Source organism: Euprymna scolopes, chromosome 13 (assembly GCF_053919585.1).
Source record: "Euprymna scolopes isolate OS-2025 chromosome 13, ASM5391958v1, whole genome shotgun sequence".
NCBI classification, from domain to species: Eukaryota; Metazoa; Mollusca; class Cephalopoda; order Sepiida; family Sepiolidae; genus Euprymna; species Euprymna scolopes.
Window position 1 is genome coordinate 107,405,921 of NC_136494.1, and position 23,116 is coordinate 107,429,036.

Here is a 23,116-nt window from a genome sequence, read left to right on the forward strand (position 1 = left end):
CAGTCAAATATATTCATTTTTCGACCCTTCTGTCTTTGGAATTCTCTCCTGGCTCCCTATTTCGACTATACCATAATGCAGAAATGTAAATGTATGTGAACACACATTACAACAGATACTACACTCTATACTTCGAAAGGTCTATTTGGCTACGCGATTTTTTTTATAGGAAATTCATATTGTTGCTTAAGTTAAGCAACAATATGTATTTCCTATTAAATTCGCTATTTACATCAAGCAGGGAAATTCTTAGCAAATTATGATGCTAGGGTTTGGTTCGCTTGAGGATCCGACCATTTAAAAAAAAAATCTGAATGAGATATGGTTTGTTTCGATCTTAGGGGAACATCTTCTCAGGCATTAGGGTCTCTTAGGGTGGGGTTATTGCTGATTGTCCGATGAGTCTTTATCGGCAAATATCGATCGGTCTCTGTGCTGTTATCTTTTTACCTTTGCAAAGTACCCTCTCAGAGGAACGGATTTCATTGTCCACATTAAACTGACTTCGTGTCTAATTTTGCTGAAAGGCCGAGAAGGTAGTCCTATAGAAGTAAAGGGAAATACTTCAACAATAATTCATACTTACTAGATTTATTTTGTAATGCCTTCGAATTCCCATTAATCGCTTTAAAATAATTTTCTAAAACTACTTAATTTATGTGACATTTGAAATATATTTTCGTTTCGTAACGGATACGTACATCATATATATATTTTCTTTATTTTCGTTTGTTAGTATAAGTGGAATTATGCACAAGTTCCGAGGCCTTTTTCTGTATTTATTATTTTTTAGATAGGAGTCACCACTTAGCAAGGCTCGAGGATAAGGGTTAAATAGTGTATAGTAGTCAATGGGACAATATCCTAGTTATAGTTAGAAGTGTAAATTTGGTAAAATGGATTACTTAAGAGGAACGGCTCATCAAGAACTTGTTTACGTTGGACTTGAAGACAACTGTATTGTAGTCAGCTGGAAAGCAGGCAAACGAAAGGCTTATCTTAAAACTTTACTGCAAGTTCACAGTAGTCCCGATTACCAGATCTCTAAATTATGGATCGAAATCTTAATTCTAAAAATAATAATAATAATAAAAACGTATGGAATTTTTAAAATATAATATAAAGATTTAAAAATAAAACGTTGAAATCAATTTTCGAGTATTTTTTTCATATCTAAGAAATTAAACAAAAACAAAATAAAACAAAAAAACAAAAACAAAACAAAAACAAAACAAAACAAAACAAATCGCAGTTCAGAGTTTAGGGACTCGAGAAAATTTTGTTATTATTATTACCGACCCAGTCTACTCTATTGGTTCGTTTGTGATAATTGCTAATGAAGTGAGCGAGGAAGAAATTTGGCTCGAGGCCAACACATTGCTCTTCCACCCAGCCCCGTTGCAGGTTTCTAATCCACCGAATTTCTTTCCCTATCTCATTCATTCCTGATACCCCCTTTTGTCTTAACCTTTCGACTCGTCCACACCATTCTTAATGTTCTCATTTCCTATCCTGCAGACCTTGATTTTATTTTATAGCTGTCGTCATTTGTTATTAAACATTCTTCTCGCGTTTACACTGCCCTTCATTTGAATTCATTTTTTTCCTTCGCCTTTCTTCATTTCGTAAATTTGTTCCTTAATTCGTTTCTACGTCTAAGATGCGTCATGCCTTTCCTCTGTTCGTCGGCCATACTTCAGGCTAGTCTGTCACGCTCAGGATTTTCTTTCAATAAATGCGAACATTTAAAAAATACTATAGCTTTATAACACTACATTATTTATTAACATTTATTAATTATTTATTTATTAACATTTATTTATTATTTACAAGTAAATTTAAGTAATGCCCCTGACCCACTTCCCATAGCAGTAGAGCAACGAAACTTGGCACAGTTATTAGTCTTTCTCTACATAGGAACCACCCAGAGTTATGCACTTCTCCCATCCTTTGAGAGTAGGGAGGATGAGGGATGATTTCATAACCACCCGCCCGTACTTCTGATCTGACGACATACGAGTTGTGGACCGGAGCGTTGTCCTGTAGGAGGAAGGTACCTTTGCTGATCTTGCCTCACCTCTTGATTTTGATAGCTTCCCTTAATTTCCTCAAAAGTGAAGCATAATAGGCTCCTGTAATTGTGGTACCCTTTGCCAGGAAATCTGTATGATAGACATACCTGCGAGGAAACGAAACCATCATATTCCAAAATTCACGTAAATTGATCAAGTAGTTTTATTTAAAAAAAACAAATTTTATTAATATAAATGAATTACTGCTTCGCCCACCGTTTTCAAAACATAACAACTATAGAAACAAAGGGAGATACTTCAACAATAACTAGATTTATGCTGTAATGCCTTCGAATTCCCATTAATCGCTTTAAAATGATTTTCTATAAATAAAACTAGATAAATTTACGTGACTTTTGGAGTATGATATTTTCGTTTCGTAATGGATACGTACATCATAGATATTTTATTTTCGCTTGTTAGGATAGGTGGAATTATAAACAAGAATCAGGACTTAACTTAAAACTTTACTGCAGTTTCTTTGTAGTCCCGATTACAAGATATGTATTATTACACCGGTACTTATCCAGTTTACAACGTGATCTCTGGCAATTTTGCGTCACGATCTTCTGACAGCCGGAAGATGTCGAAACGATTACTCAATCAGCTGTCAGAAGGGAAGTTTCAATAAAAGCGATATTCATTACATCAAGAAAAAAAGTTTTCTTTTTAACTAAAAATAACTTTTAAAAAGCTATATCAACGTACAGCATCCCCTTTCTATTTAGAAAGCCATTCTTAATAGTTTTCTGAATAGAAAGCTATTCTTAACATGGAGAAAGGGGAGACACGCCGCATTTTGAATTAATCGTCTGGTACCATCAGTTTCGACATATTCCGGCTTCTAATGTAAGTTGCCGGATGATACCGACATAAAGTTTCCGGAAATTGGGTCGTAAGTACCATTATACTATATTTGAATGCAAGTTCAAACTTAGTTGGAAAACGATTTTCTAACGGTATTTTCCAATTTATCTGACATCACGGCAGCGTTACATAACCTTTTCGTTAGTACGACGTGAAAATATTAATTAAGATGTGATTATTTTGTATCACAATTATTAATACCATTATTTGTTTTAAAAGTGATATATTACTGATACAAACTCATCCTTATTTGTCTAGTGCACACGGTAGTTGAATAAAGTTGTCCGCCCTTGAATTTTAACGTATTCTAAAAAAACATGGCGGTTCTCTACCGTTTGACCCATCATAAAATTTGAATTTTTTATTAAAAGAAAAACTACAGGATCGATGTACGTGATTTTCGTAATATGACATCTACGTTCCATTACGGGTATGTACATCATGAATATTTGTCAGTATTTTGTGTATTTGTAGTTTTTTTCATTAAGTCGAATTCTAAATAGGAACTCAACGTACGTACAAACGAAGTTTACACTTTCCAATATCCTTCATTTCAATGGAGGACACGTGATATTCCAAAATGATTGTCCATCTAAATACTGACAAAGCAGGAGGGGAATTTACCGATTTGAATAATCGATATATTTTCATGAATTTATTATTATATCTCATTAACTGCAAGTGCATTTAAAAACTGCGGTTCGAGAGTAGGGGGCGTAATTCTATCACGCTATGACAATAAAAACCCATGATGACAATGCTGGTAGGTGGCGCGCGAGGAAATGGTTTGAAAAAAATAAAAAGGCGCCACAGCGGAAAATGTCAACTTAATACGTTTAGGGGGACAAGTTATAACATGGACGGACTAAAAGACAGCAACAAAAAATGAACTTTATACTAAATCTCTCTCTCTCTCTCTTTCTCTCTCTCTCTCTCTCTCTCTCTCTCTCTCTCTATATATATATATATATATATATATATATATATATATATATATATATGCAATCACTTGTGCCCCCACGACGTGAGCACCTTCGACAAACCCGACAGGCTGCTAAATCCCACCCCCACACAGTAGAGATCCCTAGATGTAAAAGATCTTTCTACTCCAATAGTTTCTTTTCCAGAACCGCTAGACTTTGGAATTCCATTCCAAGTCCCTGCTTCCCCAACAGTACTGACGTGCATAAGTTCAAGTGTAACGTGAACCGACATCTTGCTGCCCAAATCCCTACATAGTACCCCGGTAGTTGTTGCCTCTGATAGTAGCCCCCTACACCAAAGTGGCAATTTGCCTTGTTTGGGGTGAAAATGTAATAATATATATATATATATATATATATATATATATATATATATATATGTGTGCACGTATGTGTGTATTTATGGGAAAACATGCTTATTCAATTACATTTCACCTTTTATTTATGAAGCTCGATGTAAAAAATATAGCATATATAAATAAATGACAAAAGGTCTGCATTCCAAATTTCAAACCACCCAGTCTACATTAAAATCAATAGTTCCTAATGTTTCATTAAAAATCTCAAGATAATCTTCCAACAAATCAATATTCGAAAAAAAACCCCATAAAATACTATAATGATGCCCTTAAAAATTCAGGATTTGAAATGCAAATAAAATACCCCCCCCCCAAAAAAAAACGATAATGATATAAATTTAATTAAAAAAAAATGTAACAACATATAACATGGCCATATCAGCTCACAAGAAAATATAAAAGCTAAACAAACCACCATACGAAACCAAACGAAACCATCAGAATCAGACATAAACACTAATAAATCTTAGCAATCTATCAAAAAATGTAAAAATATACATAGGGATACCCTGTGGTTTAAGCCCCCCCCTACTCTAAGAATATTAAGATAAATATAGCTTAAGAATTTTTCAGATTATTAGAAAAATCTTTAACCTCCCATAAATAATACAAAATATTTAATAAAAATTTCAAATTTGTCAAAATTTCTTATTCAACAACGCTAAATTTAAACCAACAAATAGTTAGCGATAATATTAAGAAACATTAAGAAAATACAAAACATAAATAACCAACCTACAAGAAGCTATAATTGCAATAACAAAAAATGCATTCCCTTTGCAAGGTACCTGTAAAAAAGAAGTGTAATTTACAATCGCACAATAATAACCCCCTCCCAATCAAGTTCTATTGATAACCCAAAACAAATGATCCACGAAATAACAATTATCCAAGTCTATTATCTAGTATTGATATACAATCCATGGACAAATATACTCTCACAAATACGCCTAATAATATGACACAACAACACATCTGGAAAAACAATACGACAGCAAGTCCAACTGAAAACAATTATTATAATTCTATAAAATCCAAAGTGGTATACATTGGATCAACATCAGGTCCCATTAATCTTAGAATCTCTACATATAAACACTCTCTTAATAACAGATCATTGAAAAAACAAACAACCCTGGCAAAATACATATGGTACCTAAAAGATATGAAAATTCCCTTTAATATAAAATGGGAAATATTAAGATCTATGAGAACATATAAACATGGCGATAAATTTGTACTCTGTAGATTTGAATCTCTTGCCATATTGAAATTCAACGACACCCAACCAACTTGTTTAAACCTTAAAGAAGATATATTGACTAGATGCATGCATAGAAGATGATCAAAATTTAACCATTTTGAACCACCATTAAAATAATAAACATTAAAAATAAATTGGAAAAAAAATTAACTAAAAACTTATATTATAGTAATAGATAATAATCATAAATTTAACTAGAAATCACAAGATTTGATGCTTAAACTATCTACTAACAAATGTCTCTTTTTCATTATAATTTAAAAATGACTTACTTTAGAATTAAAATAAACCGAAAAAGGCACCTATTTAAAAGCAATTACTTCCTCTTTACTTACACAGCAAATATTTTTAAAAATGGTTACAAATATCAACGATCTCTTTGAGATTAAAAAAAATATCCTGATCAAAGAAGGTTTGCACAACGAGAGGCATACTTACGGTTAAAAAGAAAATATGGAAACACTCATTTACAAAAGACTTATTTTCTAAACTTTTAAAAAAAATATAATTCCTTATTTTTGTTTAAATCATATATCGAAAAATTCTAAAAACGAAACCCACTTTTCATACTTATAGTTAAGTTCCCCCTTATAAAAACCCTATCGAAGTATAAAATGAAAAATGTAATTACTATTATATTTCCTCCTTTTAAAATTCAACCAATTAAAAGTTGTATCACAGAAATATATCTAATATTTATCATATAAGCAATAGGATTTTTTATTTTTATTCTAGGTTCACAAATTATATTTCCTTCAATAAGCTGATTAAAATTTGGTGTCTTCTCTCCCTACCCCTTATTATTTATATTATTTATACTGATGAGGAGACGATATCCAGAAATATTCTACTTATTCCTCGATGGTTTTATTTGTAAATATCGAATGAATACAAGGATATCATTTCCGAAACGATCGTATATATAAACATGATTTTCTTATGTTTCCTCCTTACAATTATTAATCTCTCACCCTTTCTATTTATATATTTATTTAAATAGAAAGGGTGAGAGATTAATAATGAAGAGAGAGAGAGAGAGAGAGAGAGAGAGAGAGAGAGAAAGCGAGAGAGTAGTAGACAGGGTCTAAATGAGCAAAGTCTCAGTAAAATATATTTAAAGGTGGTGTGCATTGAGTATTGCAGTTATAGTAAGCTCGATAGGTGTAATTACCTTTCTTCCCCCCTATCTCTCTCTCTCTCTCTCTCTCTCTCTCTCTCTATATATATATATATATATAGAGAGAGAGAGAGAGAGAGAATATATACGCTTTATTTGTGTTACATAAGCATTAATATGTCGCTACACATTTATGAGCATGTTTCGATCAGCCAGTTACAAGTAACTAGAGACCTCCTCAGGCAATATTGCTTATACAAGAGCTTAGTCCGTTTTTTTTTGTATAACGATTATCGCCTGAAGAAGTCTCTTAACCTGGAATTATATGCATACATATATATATATATATATATATATATATATATATATATATATATATATATATATATATATATATGTATATATATATATATATATATATATATATATATAGATCAATAGATAGATAGATAGATAGTAATCCACATACAGTACTGTTTCGCTGTTTCATAGCTCATCAGTGCGGCTAGAGAGGGAGAGAGAGAGAGAGAGAGAGAGAGAGATAGAGAGAGAGAGAGAGAGAGAGAGGGGAGAAGTAAGAAAAAATAAAAGACCAAAAATGGCAGAAGGAAAAAAGAAAAAGAAACAAAACAGGAAGAAGAGAAGGGAAAAGAGAGAATAAACAAAAATGGAGGAAGAAAAAGAATACAAAAGATGGAATAGAATAGAAAGAAAGAAAGAAAGAAAGAAGAAGAAAAAAGATGGAAGAAAGAAGACCTAATGAAAGTATTGTTCAAATTGTTTCGAACGCTTCGTAAGGTGAGATAAACATAAAAAAAAAAAATGTCCCCCCACCCTAAAAATAAATAAAAGGAGACAATGCAAAGGGAGGGGAACAAGTCGGTGAGAGCAAGGAGTATGTTGAAAGGACAATCATAATAGATTCGATGCATGTCGGGCGTCTCCGTCCGCACCCCTCACTGCCATCTGGTGGCTAAAAATGTTTTCTGGCCTCTTTCATGTTTTGGTGTGAGCCGAATTCGTACGCTACGTCTCTTACTCTCCGATCTGTGAAGAAAAAGGGTCGATAAAATGGATATTGAGGGAAGGGGCTCTTTGGCATTTTGGGTTGGGAACGCGGTAAGGAATCCCCGGGTGAGGGTGTTGGTAAGGTTTCTGGTTTGTTTTGGGGTGGTCAGGACGCAGAAAGAAGTGATAAGAGCGAGTACGGGAGTGGATGGCTAACTTTTTAAGTGATCCTCTTAATAGCTTAAGAGCTTCCTAATTTGGTTGGTCCGCCTCCAGGTTCCACCCAAACCCGACGAAGCTCTCTTGGTCGGGCAATGCGTTTCAGTGCAGCAGACATTTACACGTACCTGTATTTCATTCCATTTGTATATAATATGCATATATAAAAAATCTTCAAAAAAGGAATAGCTATTTAATATTTTTAACTTTACTTTGTTATTGCCAAAATAATGAATTGCTCTAAAAAATTGCCAATGTTTAATAATCGCGACCAGAGAGAAATGCGAGAAACGACTATAAAATTTTTAAAATAGCTTCATGTTGTTTTGTTAAATATTATTAATTTATATTATTATTAATTTATATTGTTATTAATTTATATTATTATTAATTTATATTATTATTAATTTATATTGTTATTCATTTATATTATTATTAATTTATATTATTATTAATTTATATTATTACTAATTTATATTATTACTAATTTATATTGTTATTCATTTACATTATTATTAATTTATATTATTATTAATTTATATTATTATTAATTTATATTATTACTAATTTATATTGTTATTCATTTATATTGTTATTCATTTATATTGTTATTAATTTATATTGTTATTAATATATATTATTGTTAATATATATTATTATTAATTTATATTGTTAACAATTTATATTATTATTAATTTATATTATTCTTAATTTATATTGTTATTAATAAACATGATTAAATGAGGAATCATTTTTAGTGAAAACTTTAGTTTTGTTTTTTAGATAAACACGATATCAGGTCCAATTCGGTGGCTACTTTGTATAACGATTTAGTAGGTTTGTATTACAATCCACAGAAGTACGAAAAAGTTGTTAAAAAACAAACAATATAACAAATAAATGTCATCAAAGGCCAGACAAATTAATTTTCTACCTAACTGGATAAGTTTTTACTGTTTTTATTTTATGTAAAATGTTTATATTATTAAAAAAAACAAGTAATATCCATTGCTACCGAAGAACAAGAAAAAATGGCAGTGATGTCGTTGAAGTCTCGACAAAGACTTAAAAATAAGGAATTAAACAAAATGGTGATAGAAACCCACCCAATAAATGTTATTGGGTGGGTTTCTATCATCTTTTTGTTTTGTCTTTTTTTATTTGAAGTGATTATTGAAACTTCAAAGATTAAAGAGACATCGCGATCATTTTTCTTGTTCTTTGGCAGCGCTCAGTATTACTTGTTTTTTGAACCGAATAAACATTTTACATTAAATAAAAACACTAATATTTTACTCAGTTAGGTAGAACAGTGATTTATCTGGTCTTAGATAACATTTATTTGTTATATATTTTAGACAATTTTTTCGTACCTCTGTAATACAAACCCAATTTTGTTTATTCACACAATTTTGACACATTTCAAGTGTCCTTTTCTCAATTTTACATGCATGAAAATAAATCGATTTTAAATGGAAATAACTCCTCGTTTTTTTTTTATATATATAAGCGAATGCCCGCTCGTAGCATATACTTAAATATGATATTTTAATTCATGCAGATTTCGTATTTATTATTATGGAACCAATTCTCTATTTATTATTATATTGTACCTAATATATGATAGTGATCTTCCTTCGTGGTCTGATCGTAAAATACACTTAAATATGACATTATAATTCATACAGATTTCGTATTTATTATTATAGATCCAATAGGTTTCAAAAGTAAAAATATATGTAACTTGGGTAATATAAGATAGAATAGAAACCAACAGATATAGCACTTCAGCCTGAGTCGTTACTGTTTGAACTATTGTCAGATAGATAACAAAATGTTAAAATTCAACCGACTTCAACGTATAAAATGTATATATGCACATGCATACAAGAGTTACGTCTGCGAAGTACCATTATAAAAAATATTTTGACCCCTTAGCAGCTATATTTATCGGCTAAAGACCAAATCGAATTTGTTCCACATGTCCGAATACACCATATATCAAATGCCAAGTCTCGTAGATCAAAAGATTGACAGAGGAGTTTTGTAGAAACTGTTCCTCAGACAGACAGACACAAAAACTAAGCCACTTATGTATAGAAAGATAACAAAGACAACTGCATAAAGCTATTCATAGCATATAGATTATTTTCTCGCATTCATCTTTGACCGCGACCTTTAAACATTACTGGAAAATTATTTTGCATCAGTATCCCCCCAAATCAAAAACATTTCCACAAAAAAAAAAATAATAATAAATAAATAAATAAATAAATAAAATAAAAGATGTAATAAAGGATAAGGTCACGGACTATTCAATAGCTATGCGAGTGTCTATGAACAAGATATACTGAGGATCAAAGTGTGGTATTACATGAGTGTAATACCACGCTACACGATTTTTCCAAACTTATGACTTATCGTAGAGAATTCATCGATCTAATCAATGGCTATTACTCAATTCCCCTTTGACGTATAATAATTGACATACCGTCACATGGAACACTGTTGCCATATATGGCGTACTGTGTAAAATACTTTCTCCTGCACGACAGAGCACAAAACTGACTTCATAATCTAGTGAGTGATATTTTCTTCTCCTCTCTACTACCTTTTTTCTTACAGAAGAGATTTTTTTACTTGGGGTCACCGCTTATCAAGACCCGAAGGCAATTTGAGGATAATGGTTAATGAGTGTAAGGTGGTAGTGAAGTAATGGTTAATGATGTAAATTGGGTGGGATTTGATTATTTATGAGGACGACTTAACAGGAACTTGTTTACATTAGATTTGAATGCCACTATGTTGTATTTAGCAGGGAAGCATGCCAGTGGAACAGTGTTCCAAAGACGGGCAGTTCTGGGAATCTGCGTTTACATTTAGACACAGACAGAGAGTGTAGGAATCATATATAGTAGTTTTGATGCCATTAGTCTTTCTCTACTCCGTCATTATTTTAATGGCGGGTTCTCGACTGAACTTCAATCTATGGTGCACCCCTATAAGTGGCGAGTTTGATAGCAGGTGATCAACTGCGGATCACATTTGGATGTACCAGTTCCGAATCTCGGCATAAATGTTTGCTAGGTCTGGCTACCGTATCCGTTCCCTTTCCGAGTCCCCCCTCGGGGAAGATTATACCCCTCCGCACCACACGTTAAGTTGCTGGAGTAGTAAGCGTGTGAATAAAGGAGTATTCGATAAAATACTCTGCGGACCGTCCCGTCCCCACCGACGGAATAAATACGCCCGAAACATTGCACTTTTCATATCGAGTCTCACTGCAGTCACTAAGATGGCGCGTTTTTTATTTAATAAATAAGGCGCATGCGTAAAAACAAATATACCAAAAAGGGGGAAGGCAAAATGCGAACACACTTTTTTTTGTTGTTTTTGAAGTTCTCAATTCCCGCGTTGTCATTCATCGACGGCTTAATTTTATTTAAGCTACGAACTGCGGACAGCGCGCAAATGAAAACAGTCAATAGTAGGACCTGTTTTTTCCCCTTCTTTTTTAAATAAAGATTTAACATTTTTATTAGGTTAGCATTCGCACCCCTCCCAACCTTCGAATTAATTACTTTTGTTTACTCACTAAGAGTTCTAACACGAGTCATTACTCATTGATAAAAATAGGCGATATTCTCTTAGGTCGATAAGAATCTAGGGAATATCACATTCGGGCCAAGATCACAGTATAGTATCTGTTCTGATGCTACTATTCAACTTTTCTGTCCTCGGTCAATGGAGGAGAAATCCTTCATGAATGAGACAATTTTATTTTTGTTCCTATTTAGGCTGCCTCTTATTGGGGAGCTGGATTCCCCCCTTAAAAAGCGGAATTTTATCTAACTCTGCTTACGTGGGGAGGCAAGTAAATAGGAACGTCACATTTATTTTGGGGTGAGGGATGCTATGAAAGACACACAACTAACCGAGAACAGATCTATTGGGTTTTTGAGGAGTCCGTAAATAAAAGATCCGGAATTTAGTAATTCCATTGTATTTCTTTCAGTACCGAATTGATAAAGAACTTTGTGTTGAGGATGCAAGCATAAATATTGTTAGTATTGAATATTTCGAAGCATAAATACTAAATTATCTCACAAATGTTGTATTCTCACTAATATATATATATATATATATATATATATATATATATATATATAATTATTTTTAATCTTTTTAATACCTACAAGACACTAGTGTTTGATCCTTTCGAGAATCATCAATGCTGGCGGTTCCAATTAAAGCTGTCCAGGCGATTCGAACCCGACCACGAAGCCAGCTCTGATTTCATTAGCAAAAAACAAACCACACAGCAAAAGATACAGTTGAAATTAACATTTATATAAAGCGTAAATGTAAAGACGGCGAGAGTGATCTTATGATTATAATATCATGATCTGCACATGTAAGCTTAAGTGACCGACTTTAATTTCAACTTAGAGTGCTCAATAATAAGGACAAAGTTCTTAAAGACGCTGACATAATTACAACATTATTTAAACCTGGTTTTGAACTCCATTCTTTGATTTGTCTTCATTTCGTGAGTCGCGGATAATTTGTTAGGAGTTTAAACGGCAATTAAAAGGTCAATCCACTTCAATGAAACTATGGTACGTCTCTGAGATATGTAACATATAGTTTTTAAATAAATAATTTGTATTCTAACTATCACATTTGCGGCGATGGAGCACTTTAGTGATTTCTTTTCAACATATCCCGGCACTATATATATATATATATATATATATATATATATATATATATATATATATATATATATATGTGTGTGTGTGTGTGTGTGTGTGTGTGTGTGTGTGTGTGTGTGTGTGTGCGCGCGTGTGTGTGTATACGCATAAATATATATGTCTAACGATATTCTTATACCTACCGACACTAGTTTTTATGCTTACGTAATCATCAGTGCAAGAAGTGATAATTACTAGCAGTTGGGACATGTATGTATATATATATATATATATATATATATATATATATATATATATATATATATATATATATGCGACAGTAATGCACATCTATTCATTCATTGCTGCAGTAATACAATTCAACGAACTATTTGCTCATTTTTATATTAGTGAGTATATAGAGAATCGGTTCTTCATTTGAGTTGTCGTAATAGGTTTTAAGTGGACAGTATTCGCTTCTGCTGACTCTGCCACGTTACTGCCCACAAGTGCCCCATAAAAGACCCCCCCTCCAAAACACACACACACACACAAAAAAAAACTAAAAAAAAAAAAGTCAGCGAAAAAGGGGTCGAAGAAGTCCTCGATGCTGTTGCTATGGCCGTCGGTTATCGACCGATAAGTTTTTCAGTAATCATCGCGACACGTGTGCTGACGGCGAAGTGAGGCGACATTAATGAAATTCTGTAGTTGGGAAGCAAAGTGCGTCGATCGTTTAAAACAAGTGGAACGGGACGGTGGAAAGCTGTGCTGGGCGAACTGAGACCGTCCACGTAACATTACGGTACGTCGTGTTTGTTAAGGACTCGGCGTACGGTATTTGGCGTTCATCTTTGATTGATAAGGATTTATTGTTTGTTATATGGACGGAGTTTTGTTGCTTCTTATACGTTTATGATCACGTGTGTTAGCAAACATACCAGATATGATGACGTGTTTAGTAAGTGTCGTGATACAAAGAGAGTAGCGGGTGGCGTTTGGAAAGGAAAACACCTCTTATACGAAAGAATGACTTTTTAATCGATGTTCGACGAGCGATCCTGGGGTTGATCCAAGAAACAAAATAATATCACCAATAAAAGTATTACACACACACACACGCACACGCACACGCGCACACACACACACACACACACACACACACACACAGAGTATCATACAATGTACTTACTAATGATGGGATGATTCCAATATTTTTCCCGATTCCGATACCGATGCTTTCTAAATCGTTAAATATTTAACTATGAAATTGTTATTTTTTCCCGATTACAGTAAAAACACGTTTAATATGCAAATATTTTCTCAAGCAATAAAATACGATTGTGGGGGATAGTCTATAGATTTTAGTTTTATTCGTTATTTAAAATCAATAAATCAATAAATCACTAAATCAATACTACGATTTTAACATTATCACTAACAGTGAAAATATTTCGTTTAAAACAAAAATCAAATCAAAAAAGATAATAAACAAGAATCGTTTTTGGAATAGGAAATAAACAGAAATTTTTCCGATACCTATTCCAATACCCCCAACGTTCCGATTTTTCCGATTCCCGAATCCGATTAATCGTCCTACCACTTTTACTGCTATCAAGCATTGTCTGGACAATAATTGTCATCAATTTAGACATTTGCGAACCTGGTTCTTTAATTGCAGTTGTCTTCTGTATTCCAAGCTATTTTATTTCCTCCTGTTAATAAATAAAGGTTTTATGACCATTCGAAGTGTGAGTATATTTTTACATTTTCTTTTCAGATATTCTGTACATATTATTGCCTTGTTTCAATCATCTTCGATTTTTACCTGTCGCAGGCTTAAGCTATATAAAATCAAGAGAGGTTAGTGCTTACAACACTTGATTCATTGTAAACATCTAATCATACAGATACACACTTTAAGGGAGAAAATGCAGCTATATATGTATACCTTTAACGGTGGCATGGACTATTCATGCAAATATACGATAGAGAGAGAATAGAGAAAGAGAGAGATGATGAAAGAGAGAGGGAGAGAAGGGATTAATAGAGAGATAAAAATAGAAGATAGGATGAGAGTGGAGGTTGAAAGAGGCGACAGAGATAGACAGAGAAAAAAAGAAAGAAGCATACAGAGAGAAAGGGAGATAATGCAAGAGAGAAAGAAAGGGAGAGGGGCAAGAAGAAAATAAATCGAAACAAGAAACCAGGAAATTCGAGACACGATAAAAAAAATAAATATGGCGACTAGGGGAAACGCATATTTGTTTGCCACGTTTTGTGGGTTCCTTGGCGACCAGTAATGGTGATAAAGTTTTCGAATCGAAAGCAAATTGTTTAAGGGACGCTGACATAAAATATGAGCAGAATTTCCGGTTGAGATGAACAATTTATCATTTTTATCGTCTTTTTTTTTCATTTTTCTTTTCCAAACCAAGTGACACAGAACATCGCTAGTGTTAGTTAACGGCATAATTTAGTTGCTTCCGTTATTCTGAAGCGAGATGTGATAATGGCGACGTTCGGCTTTTAAATCGCGAAAAAGAAAACACTTCAAAAATTCCATTGAATATCGTTTGTTCCCGATGGTAATCAGAAACACGTACAAGAGAAAAACGAACGTACACAAATCTAAAACAATGGCAAAATCTTTAGAAAAAACGGCCTCCATACCGTAGTGGATTAAGACCGTAAATGGATAACATTTAATGCTAGTAAAACTAAGCTGCTCCCCTTTAACAATTTCCCACCCACCGATATTCATGACAAATAACATCCTCTCTGAGAATTCTTCCTTCAAACTCCCCAGCTTAACATTCGCAGGAAATATGAATTGGAACAAATACATTGAGGACATTGCGAAGGCTGCTGCAAAGAAGATGGGTTCCCTCTATCGTGCTAGAAAACTGCTCACACCTGAGAGTATCCTGTACGTCTACAAAGCCACCATTCGGCCGTGCATCTTGCCACATCCGAGATGGTGCGTCTACCGCTAGTCTCTTCTTCTTGGGCAGAGTCCAAAGAAGAAGAGACTAGCGGTAGTCGTTTCTTTCTTTTTTTTTACAAATAATTTCCAATCGAATAGATCCCGCTTTGTCAACTAAGCTTCAACTCCTGTCCCATCGCCGCAATGTTGCACCCATGTGGCTGTTTCACAAGTATTTTAATGAAACTCATCGCACTTGTGCATCTTCGACCTATATACCTCCGACAAACCGGCTTAGCAACAACATCACACCCCCTCACTGTTGATGTCCTAAAATGCCGGAAAGTCTTCTACTCGAATAGGTCCTGGATATGACCTAAAACTATATCCGATGGTGAGGCCCCACCTTGCGGGCTTTGAGGAGTGTGGAGCCACCCTTTAATTGCCATTGCTCCCAGGTCCACTCTGACACGGAGTGGTAGTACCTGTTAGGGTCCCAACTATAGGTTTAATAGAATCCGACTTAAAAAAACAAATATACTCCATTAAAAATCGTTTCTCAAAATAACTAGATTCGGCATTAAATAACCTGAAAAAGGTTGATATGCCGTAAAACAAAAAACAACCAACCAATCTACTCGAATAGTTTCTTCCCTCAAACAGCTAGACTTTGGAATTCTCTTCCTGCTACCTTCCTCCTTGACTGTATTTACATGCAGAAGTTTAAATGTAATGTAAACCAACATCTTGCCCGTCTTCCCTAAACATGATCCCAGATAGTAGCAACTTACGTCCAAGTGGTGATGTGCCTTGTTTGGTTTGAACGTAAGTAAAAAGAAGAAAGAAACAACTTACGTTTTCGTCATCCCCCTTTAATCATTTACTTCCTATTTATCCCTCCCCACGGTGGCGAAGCTAGATATAAATTTACGTTTGTTGATAGTGCGAGAATATTAAATTGGAGACGTCTTTCTGGCCCCTGTCTAAATGAGAGAGACGAGACTAGTGATAGATGCACAAGCCGAGATGAGGCAACAAGCGAATGGTGACGTTGTAGAAATATAATATATTCTCAGGTGTCAGTAATTTTCGGGCATGGTAGACGGAGAATATTTTTACTTTTCGGTTTAAAATAATATTTTCTGTTTGTCTGTTACGTTTAGGTTTGCAATATAAGTTCCATCGATAAACGCGTAAATTAAATGAACGCATCCCAGGAAATAAACAATTTCCTCTTGTTTCGCATTTATCTCCCGTATAAAGTATTCATATTATTGTATGGTTTTATATTGCATTGATGATAAGAACAATGTTCTTTTCAAAGTTATTTAAATACGTCGTCGAAGTCACAAAAGTGGTTTTGTTTATTTCAGGTTGATGACGACTTAGACGACTTCATTAACTTCATTCATTTATTTCCCGTCACATGATTTTAGAATTGGCGAATTATTTATGAATGAATCATATTGATGACCTCGTAAAAACTAACTCCGATTATACATTTAAGAGTACAAACTAAATGCCCGCCATTTTAACATCGTTACGTTATTAATAAAAAAAGATTTACTAATCCAACAGTAAGTGACACAATATTTTAAAATAGCATTTAAATAAGACCACATTGTTTGCACACACGCACTCACTCGCTCACACATACACACACTCACACGCACGCCCACGCTCACTCACGCTTACTCGCGTTCAAACGCACACTCACTCACACATAACTATATTTTCATAACTTATTTTATCTATCTATCTATCTATCTATACACACACAAACACACACACATATATTACATTATATTATATTATATAGTACGGCATAATCACGTTAGCCCATCGTTTCTCGTTAGATCACTAAAGTTAAGCAACATTGAATCTGGTCATTACTAAAATGGGTGACCAATTTGGCAGTGCCAGGCGCTGTATGTAGGAGGACGTTGACACCTCCCTGCAAGAGTTGCAAAAACCTAACGTCGTCATCTCCCCTAACGGGAACATACATGCGATAGGGACCCGCTTGTGAATTTCATACTCCCCTGGAACTTCCTCCTTTGGAAGAAGCCGGTTAAACATGAAAAGGGTTAAAGCCGTTTGCACACACACACACACACACACACACACACACACACACGCACGCGCTCGCTCGCACAAACGTATATACAGGGGGGGGGGCCCAAAACGGGCCCATAATTATAAACTATAATTAGGCCCCGTTTCTTAGTGTTTTGTCCGAATGAAATGAAACTTTGGTCATAACTAGTTTATTATATTCAAAACATCACATCAAAACGCTAGGGTCTTTGGCCTTTTTTTCTCCGTTCTACAGCATATGTTCTAGATGGCCTCCATTTAGCTTTTGTTTGTTTTTCGTCACCCTGTATATATATATATATATATATATATATATATATATATATATATATATATATATATATATATGAAAAGACATTTGTTAATTGTTGATGATGACGTGGTTAAATTCTTATCTGAATTATTTCAACATAAGAAACTTATGGAAAGAACATTTACTTTTATAATTAAATGTTAAAAAAAAAATGCCATTTCTATTTCAAGTATACTCCTTTTTCCTTATACATGATCGGGCTGAACAAACCAGTTTTCTGTATTATATTACTATATACGATCAATATTGTGCTTGTCTTTATATTATATAAACTAATTTTAACTTATTTGTTTCTTCCTAGGGGTTCAGCATGCCAATCAAATCAAGCGAGGAAGATATGTGTTTTGAAGATGAAGACGAGTTACTGGAAGAAGCGGCGCTCTTAGAGGACACAGGCTCGGAAGAGGAGCCGGACGATTTTGTCAGCGAACCTGAAGACGATATTGACGAGATGGGTCATATTATTGGGAATGATGAAACTGGGATGGATAAGAGCAAAAAAAGCAAAAAGAATTGTTCTTATCGACAGAAGAAAGAGCGCAAACGCGGCGAAAAGGACCCGGGCGAACCGCGGGTCCCGAAGAAACGGGGACCGAAAAAGAAGAGGATGACCAAGGCCCGCGTGCAAAAACTGCGACTTCGACGTGTCAAGGCGAACGCACGTGAGCGGAATAGGATGCACGGTTTAAACGCCGCCTTGGACACGTTGCGTTTGCACGTACCTTGCATGTCAAAAACTCAAAAGCTGTCGAAAATCGAGACCTTGCGGTTAGCCCGTAATTATATTTGTGCCTTGGGCGAGATACTTAAAAACGGTATTAAGCCAGATAGCGTGACCTTCGCCAAAGCTCTTTCCAAGGGTCTCTCCCAAAACACGATGAATCTGGTGGCGGGCTGCCTGCAGCTTAATCCTCGAACATTACACCCGGAATCCTCGCTACCAAAAGCTTACCCTTACGGATTCGCTGGGGAGATGGATTTCGGAAGTCCAATTAACCAAATACCTTTTCCACCTCCATCATCTTTCCTGCCGCATAGTTTGCACACACAACAGCAGAATCACCAGCAGCAACAAGTACAACAGCAACAGATACAACAAGCACAACGTCATCATCAACAGCAGCACCACCAACATTCGCATCTTTCACATCAGCATCCTCCTCATTCACAGCTTCATCAGTCCTCACCAACTCATCAACAACAACCACATCTTTCACCACAACCACCTCAGCAAAACCAGCATCAACAGCACCTTTCACCGCCATTACGTCAACAACCTCAGCACCAACAGCGCCTGTCACCGCAATCGCATCAACAACCCCAACATCAACCGCATCTTTCACCACAGCAGCATCAACAAACCCAACATCCACCACACCTATCCCCGCAACCGCATCAACAAACCCAACATCAACCTCAATCCCAAAGAGTTTCACCTTCTCTCATATCTACCAGGATGTCAACTCCAATGGCCACCAACCGGATGTTGTCTACGCCGCATGCGCCGACTACTGTTATGGCGACATCTCTTCCACCACCATCCTCACAACAGTACACTACTTATAAGACACCTCGGAATCCTAGTCCCTTAAATGCCGAAAATCACGAAGCTTCGTTGCCCACAGGCACTATGACCACCATGATGACGTCATCACCACAATTTTTACGGTACCCAACGAATACGACGGAAAATACCGGTTATATGGGTCCAGATGTTGGATTGAGTCGTACATACAGTGAACAACAAACCCAGCTGGAGAGCTGTAGCCAGCGAGTTTGTAGCCCTTACGTCTTGCTGGAGGATTTACCAGACTTTCATTCTGAGCCAATCATGGAACATAATTTGAATATGATCAACGGGGTTACTGTGATGTTTGATACTTCCAGATAAAAGACTTGATCTTCTTTACTTTGCTACCAAAAATCCGCCTTTTCATTTCATCTGCCTCTCAAAATCCTATCGAAAGAGTATAGAAATACATTTAATATCAGAACGCATTGGCTTTATCTCTATAGGACAGCTATTGGAGTTGAATCGAACCCTGACGTGCGCGCTCTTGTAATATCCAGTTATCTAAATTGTATTTAACTCATCACCCTGTTTCACATTTGGATCATTATTCAATTCACTGCAAAAGAGATCGGATAATGTCAATGCCCCAATCACAAGCTTATTCTGAGAAAACAATGCAAATAAAAGAAAAAAAAGAAGCATAAATTAAAAAAAAGATAACAAAAATATGCAACATATCTCCCACAAAATCGCTAAAAGGGAGCTAAAAGCGCCGAACGGAGAAACGCAGTAACTAACTGAGCTAAAACTCTGAGCTAAAGTAAAACCTTTGCTAATGTAGTGCAATAATTAAAAAGAGAAACATGAGCTAAAAATGGGCTAAAATTTCGAGCTAAAAATGGACTCAAATATTTGAGCTAATGTAAACTTCGCTAAAATAATGCAATAATTAAATAGAAAAAAGAGCTAAAGTATGCTGAGCTAAACATCTGAGCTAATCAATTTAAGCTAAAGATAAACCGCTAAAGTAATGCAATATATAAAAATATATTTGAGCTAAAAGCATTTGAAAAATGAACTGAATAAAAACTGAACTCAAATGAGCACTAAAACAAGTAGGCTTCAAAACTCAGCTATAAAAACTGCACTAAAAAAACTGGAACGGAAACATAATTTTGCTAATTTTGTTGCTATAATTAAAAAAAATGTGCAATAATTATTCCTACTTGATATATATTTCGCCATAAATCAACGACAACAGTGAGTATTTACAGCTGAAATTAGAAACCTGATCGCTTGTACATAAGACGTGAATTTTTTCTACCGAATCTGACATTGGTTTATGCTTACGGTTTTTCAAACTGGAATTTGTCAGCCCTTTAGATAATTCTGTCCAATTTACATAGAAAAAATATGGGAATAAATAAAAAAATATATGCATTTTTCAGTTTGAATACTTGAAGTTTGATCCTGGTTTTATTTTGAATATTTTTTAATATTCGAAATCCCACCAAAACGTAAATGAAAAAAAAATACTTATGTAAAATGCTGCAGAAAGCGACTTTAAACAACACGAGGACGGTCAAGTTTCGTTTGCTTATAAAGCGTGAACATAAGACAGTCCTGAAATTTTCAAGGTTATGGCGAAAAGAAAATATCAAGGTCATGAACAGATAGTATGATGTACTTCATTGGCTATATTGTGGGCCAAATAGTGAGTCTCAACGATGAACAAAACCGAATTTATCGGTATAAGTGAGTTTTGAAGCCTTTTTCGTGGCTTTAGACATTAACTGATATTTTGACCATGTTGGCGAAGACTGATCAAGCGATGTGGACGTCAGTCTGTACATAAACAAACAAATAAACCCGAGCAAACATAGTCAAATTACGACGGATGTAAAAATATAGATACATGGCGGATGTCAAATATAAATATCCGGACTCTATTAAAGATATATCCTGCTAGAAAGTTGAATAAAAAATATAATAAAATATAATTTGAATCAAGTCATTGTATTTTTTATAGAAAATCTTTAACCATTTCTTTATTTAGTTATACTAATGACTTAAGAAAAACAAAAAACAAAAACAAACAAAACAACAGCTTAACAGCCGCTCATTCTTTCCCTGTCGGCTTACAGGTTCAGATTCGAGGGTAAGATTAAGAGCAAATTGAAGTGGCACCATTTTATGGACGGGCGTGGCGAGGTACAGAGATGCAACGTCCACGTATAAGAATCCAGTCTTTGTGGTCATGTGATAACTTATCGAAGATTTACGTGTTTTTGCCTTATCATCGAAATTGAACTGTTGTCAGAACAAATAAAAACAACAAAACAAACAATATTTTTTTCTGTCACTGATTCAAATTCATGAACGTAATCAAATTAAAACACCCACGAAGAGACGGTTTACTAGAGAGAGAGTCGTGACTTTTAGAAATTAAAGCGAAAAACAAAAATGGCCGACGTTGATCGTTTAAAAAGCTTACAGAAATAAAACCAGACGTCGGCATCGACAAGAAATATACTTACAGTGTAAGTGGTTGTAATGGTTAATTTTGAACAATGGTTACCATATATCTGAAAAAAATTCTGATCGAATATATATATATATATATATATATATATATATATATATATATATATATATATTTTACCGAATGAACATCGGAAAATATTTTAACACATACGTATATTTCTATGTGTAAGACTGTTTTAAGATTGGTTAATTCATAAACTATTACAAATAGTTAACGAAACTGTTAAGAAAACAAACAAACAAAATCAATCGAATTTGGGAGAGTTTCTTTAATGGATTACCAGAAAAAAATGGCTAAAATTAAAACATGCAAATACTCTTCATGGTTTTATTTTAAAAGATTTGTTTAAACATTGTCGTACTGCTCAAACGTACTTTGATACAAACACACATATACATTATTGCACATCGCTTATATCGACACATAAAAGTATAACTATCCGTTACTTTTAGGGCCAAGTAGTTTTACAGTTAGCTAGGAATCTTCATTTAAATGACTTTACATTGAAATGAAAGTTTCTAGTTAAACATAAGAACCATTTGGCATCGAAGAAATTGTACGATCTATAAATTGACATGTTGATATAAGCCCCATTTTTAATACTTTATATTACATCTGTTAAACTTATGGTATTGAGCACTTTTGGGTTCAGTACATTCCACTTATCAAACTTCACAAAATGCACACACACATATACACGTGCGCATGCACATACACATACATAAACATACATAAATTTATTGAGTTTTATTCTAGTCAACGCTTCTTGGAAAGATTCCCGCTGTGGCCGGACTAAACACGTAGCCTTACAGACCAACATTTGTCCAATTCAATTGTATCGGTCCCAATATTATTTTGCTTTAAAGCGACAACAGATTTATGCAAAAAAATATACCATTTATGGATTGTGTTTGAAGAATTAATAAATTATTACCAATATTATTTCTATTAATGCTCTTGTTATTTGTTGTTATTTATGTTGTCAGCGTTGATATCTTTGTTGTGTTGCGCATGTAATTTGTTAATGGATGGCATAGCAGACAGCAATCACATTTTATTAACAACTTTATGTAAATGCGGATATAATTTTGGCTACACAGAGGCTTCCGTACATTGACGAATTTCTCAAATCATATTGG

General features: G+C 34.4%; 1 protein-coding gene across 1 annotated transcript in view; it reads left to right on the forward strand.

Annotated features, from left to right (window-relative positions):
* Positions 1 to 22,923, forward strand: part of LOC145292144 (uncharacterized) — a 58,433-nt gene extending 35,510 nt beyond the window's left edge. Inside the window, exon 2 of the mRNA XM_080138271.1 lies at positions 18,221 to 22,923. Within this exon, the coding sequence (XP_079994397.1) occupies positions 18,221 to 19,810 (1,590 nt within the window). The 3' untranslated portion in view covers positions 19,811 to 22,923. The remainder of the gene's footprint in view (positions 1 to 18,220) is intronic.
* Positions 22,924 to 23,116: the final 193 nt, after the last annotated feature.